The following is an 18,281-nucleotide window of genomic DNA, read 5'->3' as shown; positions in this document are numbered from 1 at the left end:
CTCTTTACCACGGCTCTACAGTGCTGTGACAATACAAATTAACGTATGATGTACTTACTTTTCGCATGGCAGTGATGGGAAATGTTGATGGGCTCAAAGTGAGAGATAGAGAGGAGGGAAGCGGGGTGATGGTGAGGGCTCACATCCGGCCACAGCATCAGGGCCCGAGGTCCTGCCTTCAGATGGGGATGGGGGTTCTTTGGGGCAGCAGCCTTGGTGCAGAGCTGGAAAGGCCTTCCCCCTTGGAGTGAGGTGCAAGCTCCCCAGGGGGTCCTGTGGGTTCCACCCCTGCCCAGCTCCCACCGAGCTCCACCTCCACCACACTGGAAGCACCAGCTTCAGGCCCCTGCACCCACACAGCCCTTCTGCTTCTGTACTGAGGTCAGGCGATTCTCTCTGCCTGGGACAGCATTCTGCTCCTCTTCCTTTCTCTTGGCTGCCTCGCTCTTTCCTTCATCCATCCATCCATCTATCCATTCACCTGTCCTTTTGCTTGAAAAATACCTGATGGAAGTCTGTGACATCCCCAACTCTCTACTAGGTGCTAAGAAATATCAATAATCAGAAAACCAAAAAAACAGAGAAAAAGCAAAACCCCACAGTCCCTGAGTCCTGGAGCTGACTGTCTTGTGGGGCAGGCAACATAACTGTTTGTTGATCCACTCTTGTTGGAGACTCTACTGTGGAAGAGAAGAGTTTACTGCGATGAACCTCAGTGGGTCTGGGGTCATCAGGGGAGGCCTGAGGCAGCTGCACTAAGGATGGGATTATAGTACTTCCATGAAGCAGGGGAGGGAGCATTCAGATGGAGGGAATGAGACAGGATTGGGCAGAGGTCCTATGGCAAGAAAGAGAATAAAGCATGTAAAGCATCTGGAGAACAGAGAGGGTCCTGTGGTCAGAGGCAGCAGCTAGGGGGCTTTGAGGGCAAAGAGGCTGGAAGTGCATGCAGGGGCTCATATTCCTCCCAGCTGAGCTCTCGGAGCCCCCAACTCTCTTGACCATCTCCCCCACTGCACAGGCTCAAACTGCCAGCCCTGCACCAGAACAGGATCCTCCAGACATGATATTCTTCCCACATGGCCCTATGACCACAGCCGAGCCCATGTCTGCTGAACTTCACCAAAGGAAATATCCTTGCTAATAACTAGTTCCTTTGGACTCTGAAGGTCTTGCAGATCCCAAAACCCCCAGTCAGAAACAGGAGCCCCAAAGAGAGACTATTTAAGGCTTTATTCCACAACTATCTGGGATAAGATCACCTAGGACAGGCAGGCTAGAACAAAACTGGCACAGGGAAGGCTTGTTGAATGAGTGTTTTTGATGAAGAACAAAGCATAGCCTCTCTTGACCAGTCTTCCTTAGATAAGGAACAGAATGATAACAAAGAAATCAGCAATTACAGCAATGACAGACAGCTGACATTTGTAGAGCTCTTTGTCATTTACAAATTTGACATGCTGTCTCATCTGACCTTCACAACAGGATTAGGGTTTCAGTATTCATATTATTCCCCCATTTCCAAGATGTAGAAACTGAAGCCTTGAGAGATCAAATGCTCGCTCAAGGTCAGACAGAGGGGAAACTGAATCTTGGGTGTTAGTGGCCTCTCAGCCTCACGAAGGGGTGAAGCTATGCTTTGAATGCAAGGTCCTGGTCAGACTCACACTGACCACTGTGGGGCAGGAGGACACCTGAAATCAAAAATGCAAAACAGAGAGCTTTCTGTGGCCAGGCCTCTGCAGGAAGGGTCTCCTGTGTTCAGAGGGGCCAAAGGCTGCCCTAAAGCAGAGTGCTTCTCTGTGGGGCTGAACTTGAGAAAGGCCAGTGTGTTCATGTTCGCCTCAAATGGGGAGCTGACTGGGGTGGGTGCCCTTATTCTTTTACATTCAATCCAAGAAAGGCTGTTAGACTCAACTCTGTCTTAAAGCCTTTGCTGCTGCTTAGAAATTGATGGACAGTAGTAGCATCTTCATCTCTACCTATAGACCCAGGTGAATGGCTACCTCCATCTCCAGTCTGTCAAGGTGGTGCAGGCAGCATGGCTGGTCTTTCTTCTCATTAAAATGTGCCGGATGGAAGTTTGCAGCATGTCAGCCTGAGGGCTTCTCCCCAGGGAATGTGTTGACCTGTCTCCATCTGGAGATCTGATTTCCTTGGAGCCCCACATCCACCTCAGCAGGAAAGTAAGAAAGCTCCCCTTGGATTTCCATGGCCCTCTCGCTGCCTCTGCCTTCAGGTGGGCCCTTTGTTCTGTCACATGTATTGGAAAACCACAGTGGAAATTTCAGTGGCGCTCTCAGCTGTGGGGTTTGTTCTGAAAGTATAGGGTATGTTCTCTAACCCAAAGGTAACAGATCACTGAGTCTGCGCCAATACTAGGGGCTTCGCGTGGACAAATGGCATAGAGAAATTGGAAACTTCTCATCCAGATTTAGCTAGGCTGGGAAATGAATCAAGTTTCCAAAAGTGCTTTGCATACCAACAGCTTTCTGTTTGGGAGTAAATGTTCCCATCACCAAAGGATCAACCTTTCACTTACATCCTATTCTTGGGGGAACACAATGCTTTCTTCTGGCCCCATCTCGCCTCCTCACAATCACCTTCCCTCAGGATGGATGTCTGATTTCTTCAAAACTTTTCTTCCACCTCAGTTTCATGGGAACCTTTCAACAAACCACTTAGAAGGGATTGCATGTGTGTGTGTGTGTGTGAGTGAATCCTAAAAAAAAATAGAGTTCCTATAGGAATTTTAGAGAATTAGGAGATCTGAGTACTTTATACACATTTGAAATTTGTTTTAAAGTCAAACCATCCAAGTTCACTCTATTTTAAGTTATTCATCTGAGCTATGGGGTTGATATTTTCGACATAACAGCCATAAAGCTCAAATATGAGGATAAACATAGACATGTATGTGAAAAGCTGTGGGACAGAGGCCTTTGGGATCTTCAGGTACTACCATTACCTACAGTGCTTCTACTTACAAAGTACATTGTAAGATCAAGATTTATTATGGTTCCAATATTGTACAGACTTCCTTCTACAAATGTACACATGCATAACAGTATACCTTTATATATAACTTTTCAGCTTACCTAAGTTAAAATAAAAACTACTTCAATACTAATGGTTTGACCACTGAAGTATCCAAATCTGCCAGAATTATTGTACATCTTGATTCTCCCGAGATACAGAGATTCAGATATAACCATAGGATAAAAATCATGATTAATATTTAAAATCAGTTGGTGACAAAATTATACTAAGTGCCCTTATGCCAAGTTGGCCAATTCAGAAAAGCTTTTATTGTGAATAAAGGTGATATCTGAGGTTCTCGGTTTGGTTTGCCAAGATGCATGTGGTTCCCACAGTGACACAATTTGCAGAGAGGGTGGCTTCCAAAGTTTGTAGCATAAATTCATACAGAAATAATAATAGGAAGTATAATAGGCAACTCTGACAGATGGGAAAAAACAGTGGAAGAATATAGGAACCCAATGAATCACGGTGATCTAAAGTAGATTTATTAAACAATACCATGGTTTAGTCATTTGCTTCATAGCTCTTCAAGCCTCTTTGGATTGTGGTGCCAAGAGTTTTGATTTTATTTATTTATTTTAAATTGTTATTTGGAATTTTTATCTGCAAAGTCTTGTCATGATGATTTTCCCCATCAGTAACTTATTGCCATAAAATAAGTGAATTGATGAGTTAGCCCCAGCTTCATCTGAGCCATGGTAATTAGGATAGTATCACCTTTCTTTTGCGAACTGCTGCAGAGCTGCCCTTGGTGGGAACCCAGAAGATATAGTCCATTTATGAGAAACTTTGGACAAAACTTTAGAAATGTTTCTTAGGCTTCCTGAGGGAAGTCTCAACTCTTCTCTCAGGTTCTCTGAATGAACTTGAATTGGTTACTATGGCTCCAGCTGCAGACTTGGGCCGTCCTTCCTTCTTTCTCCCACTCAAGAGCTGCCCTATCAGAGAACCTTGAACCACCTCACTGAGCCCTGGGCATAACTTCATGTCCACAGGGATGACGACACCATGAGTTGGATGGTTGAGCCTTGGGATCTGTTGGAAACTCACTGATGCCACGTCAGCTTAGCGCTGACATAGATTCATGATGATGGTGGGGAGAATGGCCATGGCTTTTCCTATCCCCCTGCCATTGATCAATACCATGATTCTTCCCTTCAGTCTATGCTGTAACTCCAACATGATGAAAAGTAGGGCCATGCACACTGTTCATAAATATCTTAAGTCCACTAGAAACAGAGTCTCAGTTCTCCTTCTGCACCAACCGAGTCTTCCCTGTCATCTGTATGAGGGGGTGACACAGCCCTAAGGGTGGGGTTGGATAGCAGGAAGGCAGGAGGCAAATGGTACTCACAAATCCTTCCCTTACTTGATAATTGTGGTCTAGGCCCCTCCTTCTGACAGTCTGTGCTCTTCTTGCTGTAGGAGGCCATGTAGAAGGGCCAAGAGCAAGGGTGTTCCACTCCATGGACTTATGCAAGTAGGAAAGTTGATCAAATTCAGTCTTGTGTTAGGTACAACAATTGAAACAAAAGAAGAGAAAACTCTATCTGAAAATTTGTAATTCCTTCAAAAAAGGCAAGGGGAAACAGTAAAATAATAATGCAATCCCCGCAAACAGTTCATACCTGCTTGTTCTGTGCCAAGCATAGAGCTTGGCACCAGTAATGTTAAGATGGGCATGCCTCCTGCCTTGGAAACTCACAGTCTATCATGGCGGCCAATGCACACACACCACAGCCACGCAAAACAGAGCCTTGAAAGGAGAATGGGGTTTGGGTCTGCAGAGAACAGAAGTGATGTCTCGGGGAGAAGGTAGCACAGTAAGAGCGTGGGGACCCTGCAGAATGAAGCCCATCTGCAGAGACCATCTAATGGTTTGGTTTGGAGTGGGCAAACAGGGGAGGCTCCTGGAGACAGGAGAGGTGTTGGGACTGAGTTGTAAAGGTGAGGGGGTCAGTTCAGTTCAGTTCAGTCGCTCAGTCATGTCCGACTCTTTGTGACTCCATGAATTGCAGCACACCAGGCCTCCCTGTCCATTACCAACTCCTGGCGTTTACCCAAACTCACGTCCATCGAGTCGGTGATGCCATCCAGCCATCTCATCCTCTGTCATCCCCTTCTCCTCCTGCCTGCCCCCAATCCCTCCCAGCATCAGGGTCTTTTCCAATAAGTCAACTCTTTGCATGAGGTGGCCTAAGTATTGGAGTTTTAGCTTCAACATCAGTCCTTCCAATGAACACCCAGGACTGATCTCCTTTAGGATGGACTGATTGGATCTCCTTGCAGTCCAAAGGACTCTCAAGAGTCTTCTCCAACACCATAGTTCAAAAGCATCAATTCTTCAGCACTCAGCTTTCTTCACCGTCCAACTCTCACATCCATACATGACCGCTGGAAAAACCATAGCCTTGACTAGACGGACCTTTGTTGGCAAAGCAATGTCTCTGCTTTTTAATATGCTGTCTAGGTTGGTCATAAGGGGTAGGTGGCCATTAAAGATTTGGACAGGGAACTCGGGGCTGAGCTTATGCTTTAGGTACTCACTGTGGTATACCCGGGGAGGATGGGCAGGAAGTGGGGGAACTGGAAGCAGGAAGCTCTTCTGCAGGCTGCCCTGTTCACAGTCTAGCACGAGCTGGTATGCACTGGAACAGGCTCAGAAGGGGAGTATGGGAAATGGATTCAGCAGGTAGAATGGATTTGACCTGGGGACCAGTTGGCTAGGAGGGAAGATGGAGAGAGCTAATTCCCAAAGCCCGCTAAGAAAGGAGCAAGAATCTAACGCTGTTTGCAATTTGGTGAGGAAATGAGTTTCAGTTCCAAACATTTGGTTGCTCTCCAGTTTCTCAAGAACAAGACCGCTTTGCTAAGTAGATACACAGGGCTTCTGCTATTATGCTCCAGGAAAAGTGATGAAGATGCTGTTCAGATGTTTTCTGGGGTAAACAACTGGGCCCATTTATTTGCTTGTTTATTTTCCTGAGCAAATGAAACCCAGCACTGGGTCTTGACCTCTCTGGGTGCTGGGTGGGACCGTACTCATGGGCTTCCAGGAATGGCATAGCCACAGTTTCCCAGCATTGGGCAGAATGCATTGCCCCATTATAACTTCCCAAACTAGACGCTTTACTGGTTCCTTAAGATAGCAGAGAAGTGTGCATGTCTGTGGTGCATCAGAACAGAGAAATGAAGCCTGAAGGAGCAGGTGGATTTTCACAAGAATCTATCTTCTCTTCTTATTTACAGCCTTTCTAGAGAAGTTTGATTGCAAGTGTCACCATTCAAAATTGAACTTCTTCTAAAACTAGGCTGGCCTGAATTATCTGAGGGTCCCAGTTCTTGTCTGATACTTTCTGCTGCCTCCTCTTGAAACAGAGCTTCCCAAATTCCTCCAGCTCGGCACTTCCACTCCACTGAAGAGCAAGGCTTGTGGAACATCCCTCTCTCACCCCACCCCAAACACACTTCTTGGTCACGCTTGACTTGCTTATCAGTATAGTTGGTGGGGACATGAGGAAGTGAACTGGCTTGGAGATCTGAGTCAGCATCCCAGATGGAGGGATTTATGGTGTTTTTTGTGTGGACTAGGGTCACAAAATCTAGTCCTGGGCTCAAATCCACCTCCTGTCTGTTCTCATACAGCCTGTGGAGCTAAGAATGGTTTTTACATTTTTAAATGGTTGGAAAAAAAACCCAACAAGAATAATATTTCATCACATATGAAAATTATATAAAATTCAAATTTCAGTGTCCATAAATAAAGTTTTGAATTTCATCAACAAAAAGTTGGAAATTTATTTCCTCTCTTGTTATATAAGTATCTACGTCATATCTTTGATCTTGGCCTGCAAAGTCTAAAAAGCTTGCTATCTTACTTTTTATAAAAGAATTTCCAGGTGTTGGAACTTTCTCTTCTCTCACCTAGAAAGGCTGAATTAAAAATCCTGGCTAGGATGGAAAGATCTTTTAAATCCTTGTCCAAGTTATTATTATTAGTAGTAGTAGTAACTTATTGTTTGAGGCTTCCCTGAAGTCTCAGCAGTAAAGAAGCCACCTGCCAATACGGGAGACATGGGTTCAACCCCTGGGTTGGGAAGATCCCCTGGAGAAGGAAATGGCAACCTGCTCCAGTATTCTTCCTGGAGAATCCCATGGACAGAGGAGCCTGGTGGGCTACAGTCCATGGGGTTGCAAAAGAGTCAGACACAACTCAGCAACTAAACCTCAGCTTATTATTCATCCAAGTAAGTTATTACTTATCCAAATAGATATATTGGCTGCATCTTTATTCTTTGCCATTTGACCTTTGCAAGGCAATAACATTGCTGATGTTGTACTGGTAATAATGATCATGGTCCTTTGAGCGCTGGGGGCCGGGGAGGGGTATGCAGCAGAACTGACCGGCCACTCTTTCTGCTCGTAGGTCACAGGCCTTTCCAGTGCCGCTACTGTCCCTACAGTGCCTCTCAGAAGGGAAATCTGAAGACCCACGTCCTCTGTGTCCATCGCATGCCTTTTGACAACAGCCAGTACCCCGACCGCAGGTTCAAGCGCTCCAGAGTCGACTCGGAGGCTTCTGGGAATTTCGAAGACCCTGCAGCTGTCAAGGCTGGGAGCTCAGCAGAGTTAACAGAGGAAGGCAGCAAGGCCCAGGAGGAGCGCAACTGAGCCAACCAATTTGGAGATTGCAATATTATTTTACAGTTTTCAGATTATGCATCTGGTAAAAGAGTTTGCTAACTGCGTTCCAAGGGGAAAAAATCATGTACAACCCCCCACTAGTGTATAGAACATTTAAAAAATTTAAAAAGATATCTATATATATATTAAAAAAAAAAAAATCCCAGCCCTTGAAAATGGCTGCTAAACTGTTACCCGGCAACAAGTACTTCCAAACAATGCAGGTGGGAGAAAAGGGATGTCAGAAATGCTTGGTGTCCTCCGAGCTCCAGAAAGCTGGGGGGCCCTTCCAACGCTAGAGTCCTCTATGTCCAAAAATCAAGCTCTTAACTGCAAAACGATGCCATCTAAATGATTTAGTGTTGCCTTGAAGATGGAGGGGCTGTGTTTTCATTGTTGAAAACACCTCTATAATCTGACACCAGCTGCTGTCATCTGCCTCGCACCCTAATGGGATGTGTTGGGAGGCAGTCGCGGTGCCAGTCAGACTGGAGCGGTCACTGCAGAGAAAATCAATTCACGTGGTGTCGTAACTGCACTCTTGGAGAAATCTTAGCCGGCCCGCAGCCAGCGCCAGGGCAGACCAGCACTGCAGAGGCTTGCCATCGTCAATGTGCATTTTAAAAAAATCCACAGCCAAATGAATCAATGGTCAGGAAGTGTCTGCAGACAAATGTCCATTGCAGGTTTGATGAGTAATTCCTTTTTTTAGATCAAATTGCAGTATAGAGGGAAATGCTTTTTCTCGGTTGTCTTTTTTTTTTTTTCCTTTAATTTTTGGAGGAATTTACAAGAAGGTTGCTAATAAAAAAAAAATAGGGATACATGATATCAAATGCTTAGAACTAGCCCACCCTACTCACAGAAGGTGCTGGTAAAGAATGGAAATTTATGTAATAGTAGAAAGATTGTTTTTATTATGATTTTAAAAAGGTTACTTGAATGAAGGCTGCTCCAGTCCTTACTATCAGATTTTTTTCATCTGTTAGTTTTTGTAAGTGTCATAGACATGAAGCAAGATTCTCTTCTCCAGCAAGCTCTCATGAAATAGCTTGTATTAAAATATGAATCTAAACATCCTGCTCTCTATCACTAATGAAGAAAACTGTTTAAGTTAAAATGTCTGTTTTTGTAAAACAAATGTGTTCTATATTTTTGTAGATTTTAGATTTTCTACTGATTGGATACTCCAAATTTATCAAGTTCTGCACCACCCAGAGGGAGATTTGGAGGGCCAATAATGAAACACTTGACTCATTTTTTTAACAAACAATTTACGAAGACTAGTTAAGGGTTTATTCTTGAATCTGCTAGCGTGGCGTCAGAGTTCAGCCTCTTAACACATTTCCTTTGAGTGACACGAAATTGGTGCTGTTGCTTGTGACGGTGGAGAAGTACTGAAGTATTAACTTCTTCTAAGACAAAATTATTCAGACTTTAAAAAAAGATCGATATTTCCTTTCAGGCTGGGAGCACAGAATAAAACCCCAGGGCCTTAAAAACTTCAGCTCTGCCTACAGCAGTTTACAAAAATACTAAACTGCAATCAATGTAAATAAAATGCTTCGCTATCCTGAGACCAGAAGGAATCTCAGGCTAATAAGGAATCCGGTTTGCATATGCTGTCGAGAGGGTGACATCCACCCGGGGTTTCAGTGTAAACGCAATTGCTGTACAATGTGGACCCATCTGGCATAGAGCAAGCTGCTTTCTTGTTTTTCTAGAATAGTTCTCACTGCCTTACTTAAATCGAGTTGATAAACTTAATGCAACTGTTTCTATGATCCTAGAGAAAGGACTGAAATGTTATTGAAAACTTTCCGACTGTAGTGAGCTTTAGGATTTTAACTGCACTACTGTGTTTGGTGACTGTGCCAGTCGCTTGCTTTCTGTGTGTTTGCCCCGCCTTTGGTATCTTAGCAAAGAAAAATATAAAAAAGAAGAAAAAAAAAAAAAAAAAAAGTCAAAAGAGGAAAAAAAGTGGGAAAAAAAAAACGAGAGCCACATTCCATTTCTAGCACTTTGGGCGCTCTTTCAGTATCCTTTTGTGTCTTCTGAGCATCGTCAGATGCGACAGGCAATAATTCTGTTTGTGACACTGGGAACATCCCCTCTTCTTTGTGGCGTGTGTGTTGATTCCATCTTGTCCAGTGCTACCGTCCTTATTTGCCCCCTGACACAGGCCTTCTCTCCAGAACATTTGTAACTTGTACCACAAACAAGTGACAGCCGCAGTGATGCACTGTCAGTTTCTGAATGTCATCAGGGTCTCATATCTAAACATGTCAAGTTTTTCCCCTGTAACTTCTGTAGTCTGTGATGCTGGTCATAATACTGTCTACATTCCTACACAAAGAAAAAAATCTATCTTGGAGAAAATCCGAGATCAATAGAGTAGAGGATTTTGTTGCTATGCTTGTAACAAGTAGAAAACTTTGTATTTAAAGTTTATTCTTGGTCATTATTTATTATTATAATACATCAGTTGACAGAACTTTATTCTGGTATAGAAAGTATTAAAAGTTGTTTTTTCAGCAATGACTGTTTTCTTTCTGCTGTTAGAATAAAATGTCTTTGAAGCAGTCCAGTTTTATCCAGTGTTTTACGCAATAAAACCTCTACCTCTGGAAAAAAAAAATACCCATTTCTTCCTATTTGCGTATGTTTGCTAGGAGGAGCAAAACATATTTTTGTAGCTTTGTCAGACTCTGGTAATCCCTGGTCAAGCCACACTTCTCACAAAAAGCCCTGCAGTATTCCGCGTGGATGGTTCCCATAGCCTGTTTCTTTTTCAAATTTAAGCTTAAAGTGTATCTCTGGGTGTACAAACAGCGTGTGTGTGTGTGTGTGTGTGTGTGTGCGCGCACACACCCATGTGCCTCTGTTTCTTTGAAAGCTTGCAGACATGGGTTACAGTGAGGTAATACCCATGCAAACACCAATGCTCCTCATATTATAGTAATTACACCAGACACTTAAAGCATTGGTATCTATTATTCTCCTTTACTGGTAGCAAGTTTTAATAAGAAATCATTAAAAACAAGGAAGTCTTTTACCTCCAATCAGAGGACAAGCTGAATTCTCTCTCCAGAAGCAAAGGAAAAGAACAAAGAATAATAAAATCCATGGTTTCAGGGCTACATAAAAAGCAGAATTCTGACACTGATTTTCTCAGGTTTGGCGTGCGCCCCACACTTGATGTGCAGGCTTGGTTTTTGACTGGTTTTTCGTTGTTTCATGGTTTCAAAACCAAGCTCCCATGGTAAATGCTGCAGCTCTGGAATAGGTCAGCCCCACCGAAATGTTGGAGGCAAAGGCATCCAGCCATGCTATAAGAATCTATAATCACTGGGTTTCTTTTAGGAGGCCAAACTATTGGTGTTACTGGACAGGAACAGATGACAATCCTAAGGGTCCATTGTCACACAGCAAAGGTGTGTCATGAGGGGCTAGTGAGAGATCAGGAAAAGGACCCATCAGGGAAGGAAGGTTGATGGAGGGGCCATGACTCCGCATACATGATGGACCCAATCCCAAATGCTTCCAGGGGCCAGGCAGGACACCTCAGTGGCAAGAGGAGGACAGTAGGAATTTGCAGCGGGGTCTCAGGGGCAATGAGAAACCCTGGCCCAATGCCTCATCACCAAGAGGAATGTGGCATCAGGGCTTCTGAGTTTGCAAGAGACACTGGACCCCTGGAGTTTGAGTGAAGTCTCTTAATTTTACATATTGGCTCAAAATGTGTATTTAAAAACTGTGTGATAAATAGATGATCAAAATGTGGTTTATACACACATTTGGAATTTTTTTTTCTTTTTCATCATGATTTAGCACAGGAAATTGAATATAGTTCCTGTGATATACAGTAAGACCTTGCTGCTTATCCAGTCTACGTATATATAACAGTTTGCATCTGCTAACCCCAAATATCTAACATCCTTCCCCTACCCTCTTCCCTCTTGGTAACTACAAGTCTGTTCCCTATGTTTGTGAGTCTGCTTCTGTTTCCTAGATAGGTTTTTTGTCATATTTTAGATTCCACATATAAGTGATATCATATGATGACCTTTGTCTCTTTCTGACTTACTTCACTTAGTATAATTATCTCTAGGTCCATCGATTTTGCTCCAAATGGCATTATTTCATTCTTTTTTATGACTAATATTCCATTTACATATATATACACACACACACACATACCACATCTTCTTTATCCATTCATCTGATGGACATTTAGGTTGCTTCTGTGTCTTGGTTATTATAAATAGTGCTGCTATGAACACTGGAATGCATGTATCTTTTCAAATTATTATTTTGTCAAGAATGGAATATTATTCTGCTATGAAAAGGGATGGAGACCTGACACAGGCTACAGCATGGGTGAAACTTAAAAACATTGCACTTAAGTGGAAGAAGCCAATCACAAAAGAAGCTGTCACATACTGTATCCATTTATAGGAAATGGAATAGGCAAATCCATGGAGACCAAACATAGATTAATGGTGGCTGGATTTGGAGAGAGGGGAGAATGGGGAGTGACTGATGGCTAAAGAGTAGGATGTTTCTTTTTGCAGAGATAAAACGTTTCTAAAATTAGATAGTGATGGTAGTTCCCCAACTCTGAATATACTAAAAACCACTGAGTTGTACACTTTAAGATGGTGAATTTTATGGTATGTGAATTATATCTCAATGAAGCTATTATAAAATAAAAATAAAACTGGAAGGAGGCCTTCTTAAGAAGCATCAGTATATATTTCCATCAAAATATTTTGAGCTCTTAAAGAGTCATAGACAATTGGCAGATTAGTACATTGTAAAACAAATTGCAAAATTGGGGTGTCCTGACTTAAATTTGAATCCTAGCTATACTACTTACTGGATACTTGATCTTGAACAATTTAGCTGTTCTGAGTTCATTGACTGTATCTGAAAATTATGAAATTAAATTTCAATAAAGTAAGGGAAATTATATGTAAATTTATAAAGGACTCTACAAATGTTAGATTGTTGCTATTGTGGTGTGATAAGCCACGTCTATATTTGAGATTAATTTCATCAAAAGCATTATACACTAACACCTCTGTGTTTTGAAAGGGCTCCCCGGTGGTCAGGTGGTCATGATTCCTCCACATTCACCTCCTTCAGACAAAATGATCCTGGGTATATGTCTTAAACTTTTTGTCTTTCTCCTCTCTCATTTGAAAAATCAGTATTTTCACCATTTCTTGCCATTCTCAGGGTCTTGAGGGTCAGATACGGAAAGAGTGGGATGCAGGAGAGAAAGAGTTGGTCCTGGGGTTAAATGTCTTTCTGCTCACTTGTTTGATGAAAGTTTACAGAAGGCCTACTGTGTGCCAGACATCAGGCCACAGGCTGGAGATACAGGAGTGAGTCAGAGACCATGCCCACAGATCCCTGTCTAAGGAGAAAACAGACTTCAATTTGATAATCACACAAGTAAGTATAACATATCTGGAAGAGGAGATTCAGAGATAACACATCCCAGATCTCCCTAAGGGGTGACAACGAACCGAGATGTGAAGGACAGGGTGCGGGGTAGAGAAGAGGTGCAAGGGCTGTGTGGGCTTGATGGGGCTCTGGAGGGCTTATCTCCACCTCTCCGACCTGTGGGGTCCGGACAGGTCATTCTAGCTCCCCAGATCTGCTTCTTTATCTGTGAAGCAGAAATGGTACCCACAACAAGGCTCTTCCTGAGCTTAAATGAGCTAGCAGTACATAACTGCATTACAGGTCGCGTAGAGAGCAAGCTAGGTACCACTAGGTTCCAAGGACTGTTACTGAAATTGACACCAGCTAGGAACCCACTTGAATGATGAAACGTGGTGCATTCTGCAGATGCATGGCTTTCTGACTTGTCATAGGTCAGCAATATAGGAGTTGATGTAACAAGATCCAAATGCCTTCTTCAACAAATTTACAGGATCCCAGATAACCATCAGTCATCAATCACACCCAGGGGCCTCGGTCCTTTGGAAAGGAGTGGGTGGGTGTCTCCTGGGCCCAATTCAAGGTCTTTCCATGGCTCCAGTCCATCCTTTCGTGGATGGGCTTGGCCACAGTGGCAGCAGCATCATTTGCTGGGGGAGTCTACGTAGGATGACAAACGTCTTGATTTCCCCAAATAAAGGGATTCCCAGGATGCAGAACTACCAGTACTAAAAGCAGGACAGTCCTGGACAAACCTGAACGATTGGTCAGCTGGGTCCAAGGCTACTCTCTGCAAAGGCACACATCCCACCCGAGCCAAGCTATTGCTGCCCTTTACCCAGGAGGCTCCATCAGGAGAGCCAAGGGGCTCAGAGCATGGGCTTTGCTAACTCGAGACTTGGGTTCAGTTTTCTTGGCCACAGTACCTTTTCTGTAAGGATGAAAGGTGACAAGGCACACATGGCACTCCACACAGCACTTGGCACACGGTCCTTGTTTATATACTGTTTGTTGAGTGGCTGAATGAACAGATCTCTGTTCCTGCTTCGACTAGGTGGGGAATGCCTCAAATGTGAATTTCTCTTCCTGGCAGCTGGAAACTGCTGAGCTGCCGATACTCGGTGTTAAGATACTCTTTTGTGCTGAAACTTTTATAAAGATGATAACCCTGCTGTCTCTTGTAGTTTGGGATTTGCACACTTCCCCCTCTCTGTTGAACATCTGTATTGTAACAGTATATTATAAAAACCTCACCTGGTGTATTGTAAGCACAATCCCAAGGAAATTCATGTTAAATATTGTGATCTTCTTTTCAAGATAGAAAGGCTGGGCCCGTTCCACAGAACTAGAGGTATGTTTCCATGGGGAAGGAAAAAAATTCATAGCGTAATGCAATATTAAAAATGTCGCCCAGCTGAGCATTCCATGTAAGGGCTTGTGTAGAGTTTTAATCTCTTCACCTGTTGGTGTTAAGAGAAAAGAGAGATAGAGGGAGGGAGGGAGGAAGGCAGGGAGAGGAAGGGCTTATGTGAACAGGGAAATCACAAGCAAAGAGGAGGGGGAAAATTTAAATGATCCCAGACCGAACTGTTTTGCTGTTAATACAGAAATACAGTGCAAGACACATTTAATGGGCTCTATTTTTTATTATACTATGCTGAATAATTAAGTTTGAGGCTAAGTGTCACATGGATTTATCTTTTAATTAAAAAAGCATGGTTCACGCATATTTGAGTGGTAGTCCAAATAAATGCAATATAGAAATTTATGTTTGTTTATCTAGGTGTTAATTACCTAGAGATTGTTCTGGATTACTTCTTTTTATAAAGTGTCATAGGCTCGTGTCAGAACGAATAAAGCTTGCCCATGGAACCTTATCAATTTGCTAACGATAGTGCTGGTTTGACCTGAGGTGGGGGGGCAGGGGAAAACTTTGGGGATTGTTATGTACACACACACCCCCATTCAAAACCACACCAAATAAAACAGTCGTTTTAGAAAATATTTCTAGGACATAAAGGCACAAATATATCTTCGTTGTTTTACAGCCTCTTGTCCACAGCTATTTATAAAACATGTGATTATTTATGCATTGGGTTATAAGAAGTTCGGCTAGGAGAGGCCGTGAAGGCGGCTCCATCAATCCAGTTACCTGAACCCCGGAGAGGTGGAGGGAGGGTTTCTCAGCAGAAATGGGGCCGGACAGGAAGTTGGCTGCTGTGATTTGTCTGAAATATGTCAGCCTCACTGCCTCTCCCAGAAAGGGCAGACAGGGAGAAAGAGGGATAGCAAAGTTGAGGGTAGAGGTCACGTTTTCTAGAAACAAGGATGCACGCTGAGAAAGCAAAAACCAGAAGCCCCCACAAACTGCTCCTCATACCTTGGGTCAGTTTCTGCCTTTATCTTTGTTTACAAAATGATTTTTGGTGGCAGGTCCGCTGGAATGGCTTGGTCAAAAGGTTCAACTTCAAAGAAATAGGCGTTGCAAGGGCAGGAAGAATTCCAAATCGGCCTGGAGATGTCTAAGTTGGGTGCGCTCCTTTGTTCTGCAGGTTTGTTTGCCTTGGTTTTCTGAGTCGCCCGGCCTCTTCCCACCGCGCACCACGCCTCCATTTCTGACTATCAGATCTCCAGAAAATCAACAAAAGTAACTGCGGGTCCCGTCGGGCTTCCCCTGGCTTGATGGGTCGCTCTCCCGGGATGCAGGGAAAACAGGAGGAGAGACCGAGACCGGGGACGGGCACTCAATTGTGATACTCTCCCGTCCAAGCTGGCGGGGGAGCATCAAGAACCCCCAAGCAGCAAACCAGCCCGACATGTAAGCTCTCCTCTGCGTAGGGTTTCATTTTCAGTTTTTCCGGCCTCCAGGAGACCTGGCGGGCTGATGGGGCGGGTCACTTGGCAGCGCGCCCGGAGAGGGGCGCCCGGGGGAGACGGGGGGCGGCGGGGGGGGCGGGCCGTCAATAAGAGGGTGCGGAGCCAAACGGGGGCGCCCGGGGCCCCCGGAGTCTCCGCGGGGCGGGGACGGGGGCGGGGGCGGGTTTTTTTGGCTCACACCCTGGAACCGGCCTCTGACCCAGCCCCTTGCCCTAAGGTATCAAAGGAGCCTTAGCCTAAGGAGAAAGCGCCCTCGCCCCGGCCGCCCCAGGCTTGGTCCCCAGGGCTCCTCTTTTGGCGAGGAAGGGTACAAATGCTCCAAGGGGACTCGCTGAGGCCTCTGGCCCCAAGGAGGGCGCGCGAGTTCTCAGGCGCCCGCTGATCATCCCATTACCGCGGACAGAAATTAATGCCGCATATTTTAAAAATTATTGACACTTGAACTCTGATTTCCTCCCAAATTGCTGCTCATTTCCTCCCCAGAATCGTTGTTACCAGAATTTGGGGCCCAGGAGCACTGCAGGGTGGAGTGGGGATGTTGCTGGGAGGAGCGGGTCACCCGTTTGTGCCAGATGCTGGGGACCCAGCGGAGGACAGGCAAGGACAATCCTGCCCTGGCTTCCCACCCGGCCCTCTCAGTGATTTGTGGGAAAGTGGGGGGGGGGGGGCCCTTTTAGATCTGTGGTCAGAGAAGGTCCTTAGCATTGAGCTTTCTTTGAGTGAGGACTTGCTGGCTTCCAGTGTGCCCACCAGAGCCTTATTCAAAAAGAGGGCCCTGGATTGGGAGAATTCAGCAGTGAGGTGTTTGAGGGCCCAGATTTCAGAGGCTGTAAAAGAAGGGGCGTGCAGGGCTTTGGGGTCCAGGGCATTGGTCTGGAAGGACGTGGAGGGTCTGTGTGCCCAAGAATATCAACTTCCTTTTTAAAAGTTAAACAAAAAAATTATTGACGTGAAATTCACATACATAAAATTAACTGTTTTAAAGTGTGTGGTTCAGTAGTATTTAGTAAGTACACTTACAATGTTGCACAACCATTGGCTCTATGAGTTCCGAAACATACTTATTACCCAAAAGAAAACCCCACACCCACTAATCAGTAACTTTCTATGCCCCCTTCCCCATCCTCCAGCAATACGCAAAGCCTCCATGGGTTTACCAATTCTGGATATTTCATATAAATGGAATCATACAATATGTGAACTTTGGTGTCTGACATATTTCACTTAGGGCTTCCTAGTGGCTCAGAAGGTAAAGAATTTGGCAGCAATGCAGAAGAAGAATTAAGTTTAATCTCAGGGACAGGAAGGTCCCCTGGAGGAGGTCATGGCAACCCACTCCAGTATGGACAGAGGAGCCTGGTGAGCTACAATCCATGGAATCACAAAGAGTCAGACGCGATTGAGTGACTAATACTTATTTCACTTAGCATAATGTTTTCAAAGTTCATGCACGTGGTAGTATGTTATTCCTTTCAATGACTGAATAAACTTGTATGTTTATGCCACGTTTTGTTTTTCTGTTCATCCGTTGATGGACATTTGGCTTATTTTCACCTCTTGGCTATATCACATAATACTGCTATGAACTTTCAAGTATAAGTATTTGGGTACCTGGTTTCAATTATTTGGGGTATATACCTAGGAATGGTATTGCTGGGTCATTGGGAAATTCTATGTTTGCCTTTTGAGCAATCACGGACTCTATCAGCTTTTTAATTCAACAAATCAGAGCATTCTCAGCTACACTGCTTAGAATGGCTTCCTCTTACATTAGAATAAATTTCATATTCCTTACGATGGCCTTTGAGGCCCTACATGATCTTACCTTGTCAGTCTCTCTAACTTCACCTTCCATCTCTCCCTCAGTTACCTTCCCTCTCTAGTCAACATGGTTTTTTGCACTTCAGGCCTGCCAAACCTGTTCCCACCCCAGGCTCTTCGCACCTGTTTTCTCTTGCCCTTTCAAAGCTGGACATCTTCCCTTTCTTAGGTTGTAATTCAGATGTCGCTCAGGGAGGCTTTCTGTCACCACACTCATATGTTCCTGGCCTCTGTACCACACCACAGTTCATCATCTTATTTCTGTCTTCTTTGTGGCAGTAATTAATTACTCCCTAGAAATACCTTTTTTATCTCTTGGTTTACATAATGATAGTCTGCTTTCCTTAGTAGAATGTAAATTTCATGAGATGAGGGACCCATCAGAGCCCTGGTACAAGTAGTACCGG

At 44.3% G+C, this 18,281-nt stretch overlaps 1 protein-coding gene across 1 annotated transcript in view; it reads left to right on the top strand.

Annotated features, from left to right (window-relative positions):
• ZNF536 (zinc finger protein 536) overlaps positions 1-7,847 on the top strand; it is a 443,099-nt gene extending 435,252 nt beyond the window's left edge. Inside the window, exon 5 of the mRNA XM_081505676.1 lies at positions 7,469-7,847. Coding sequence (XP_081361802.1) covers positions 7,469-7,713 — 245 coding nt within the window. The 3' untranslated portion in view covers positions 7,714-7,847. The remainder of the gene's footprint in view (positions 1-7,468) is intronic.
• The last annotated feature ends 10,434 nt before the right edge of the window (positions 7,848-18,281 follow it).

The sequence above is a fragment of the Giraffa tippelskirchi genome, chromosome 7 (assembly GCF_054371585.1).
Source record: "Giraffa tippelskirchi isolate mGirTip1 chromosome 7, T2T-mGirTip1v1.2.pri, whole genome shotgun sequence".
Lineage (NCBI taxonomy): Eukaryota > Metazoa > Chordata > Mammalia > Artiodactyla > Giraffidae > Giraffa > Giraffa tippelskirchi.
Note: the sequence above shows the minus strand (reverse complement) of the source record. Positions and strands in the feature narration are given on the sequence as shown.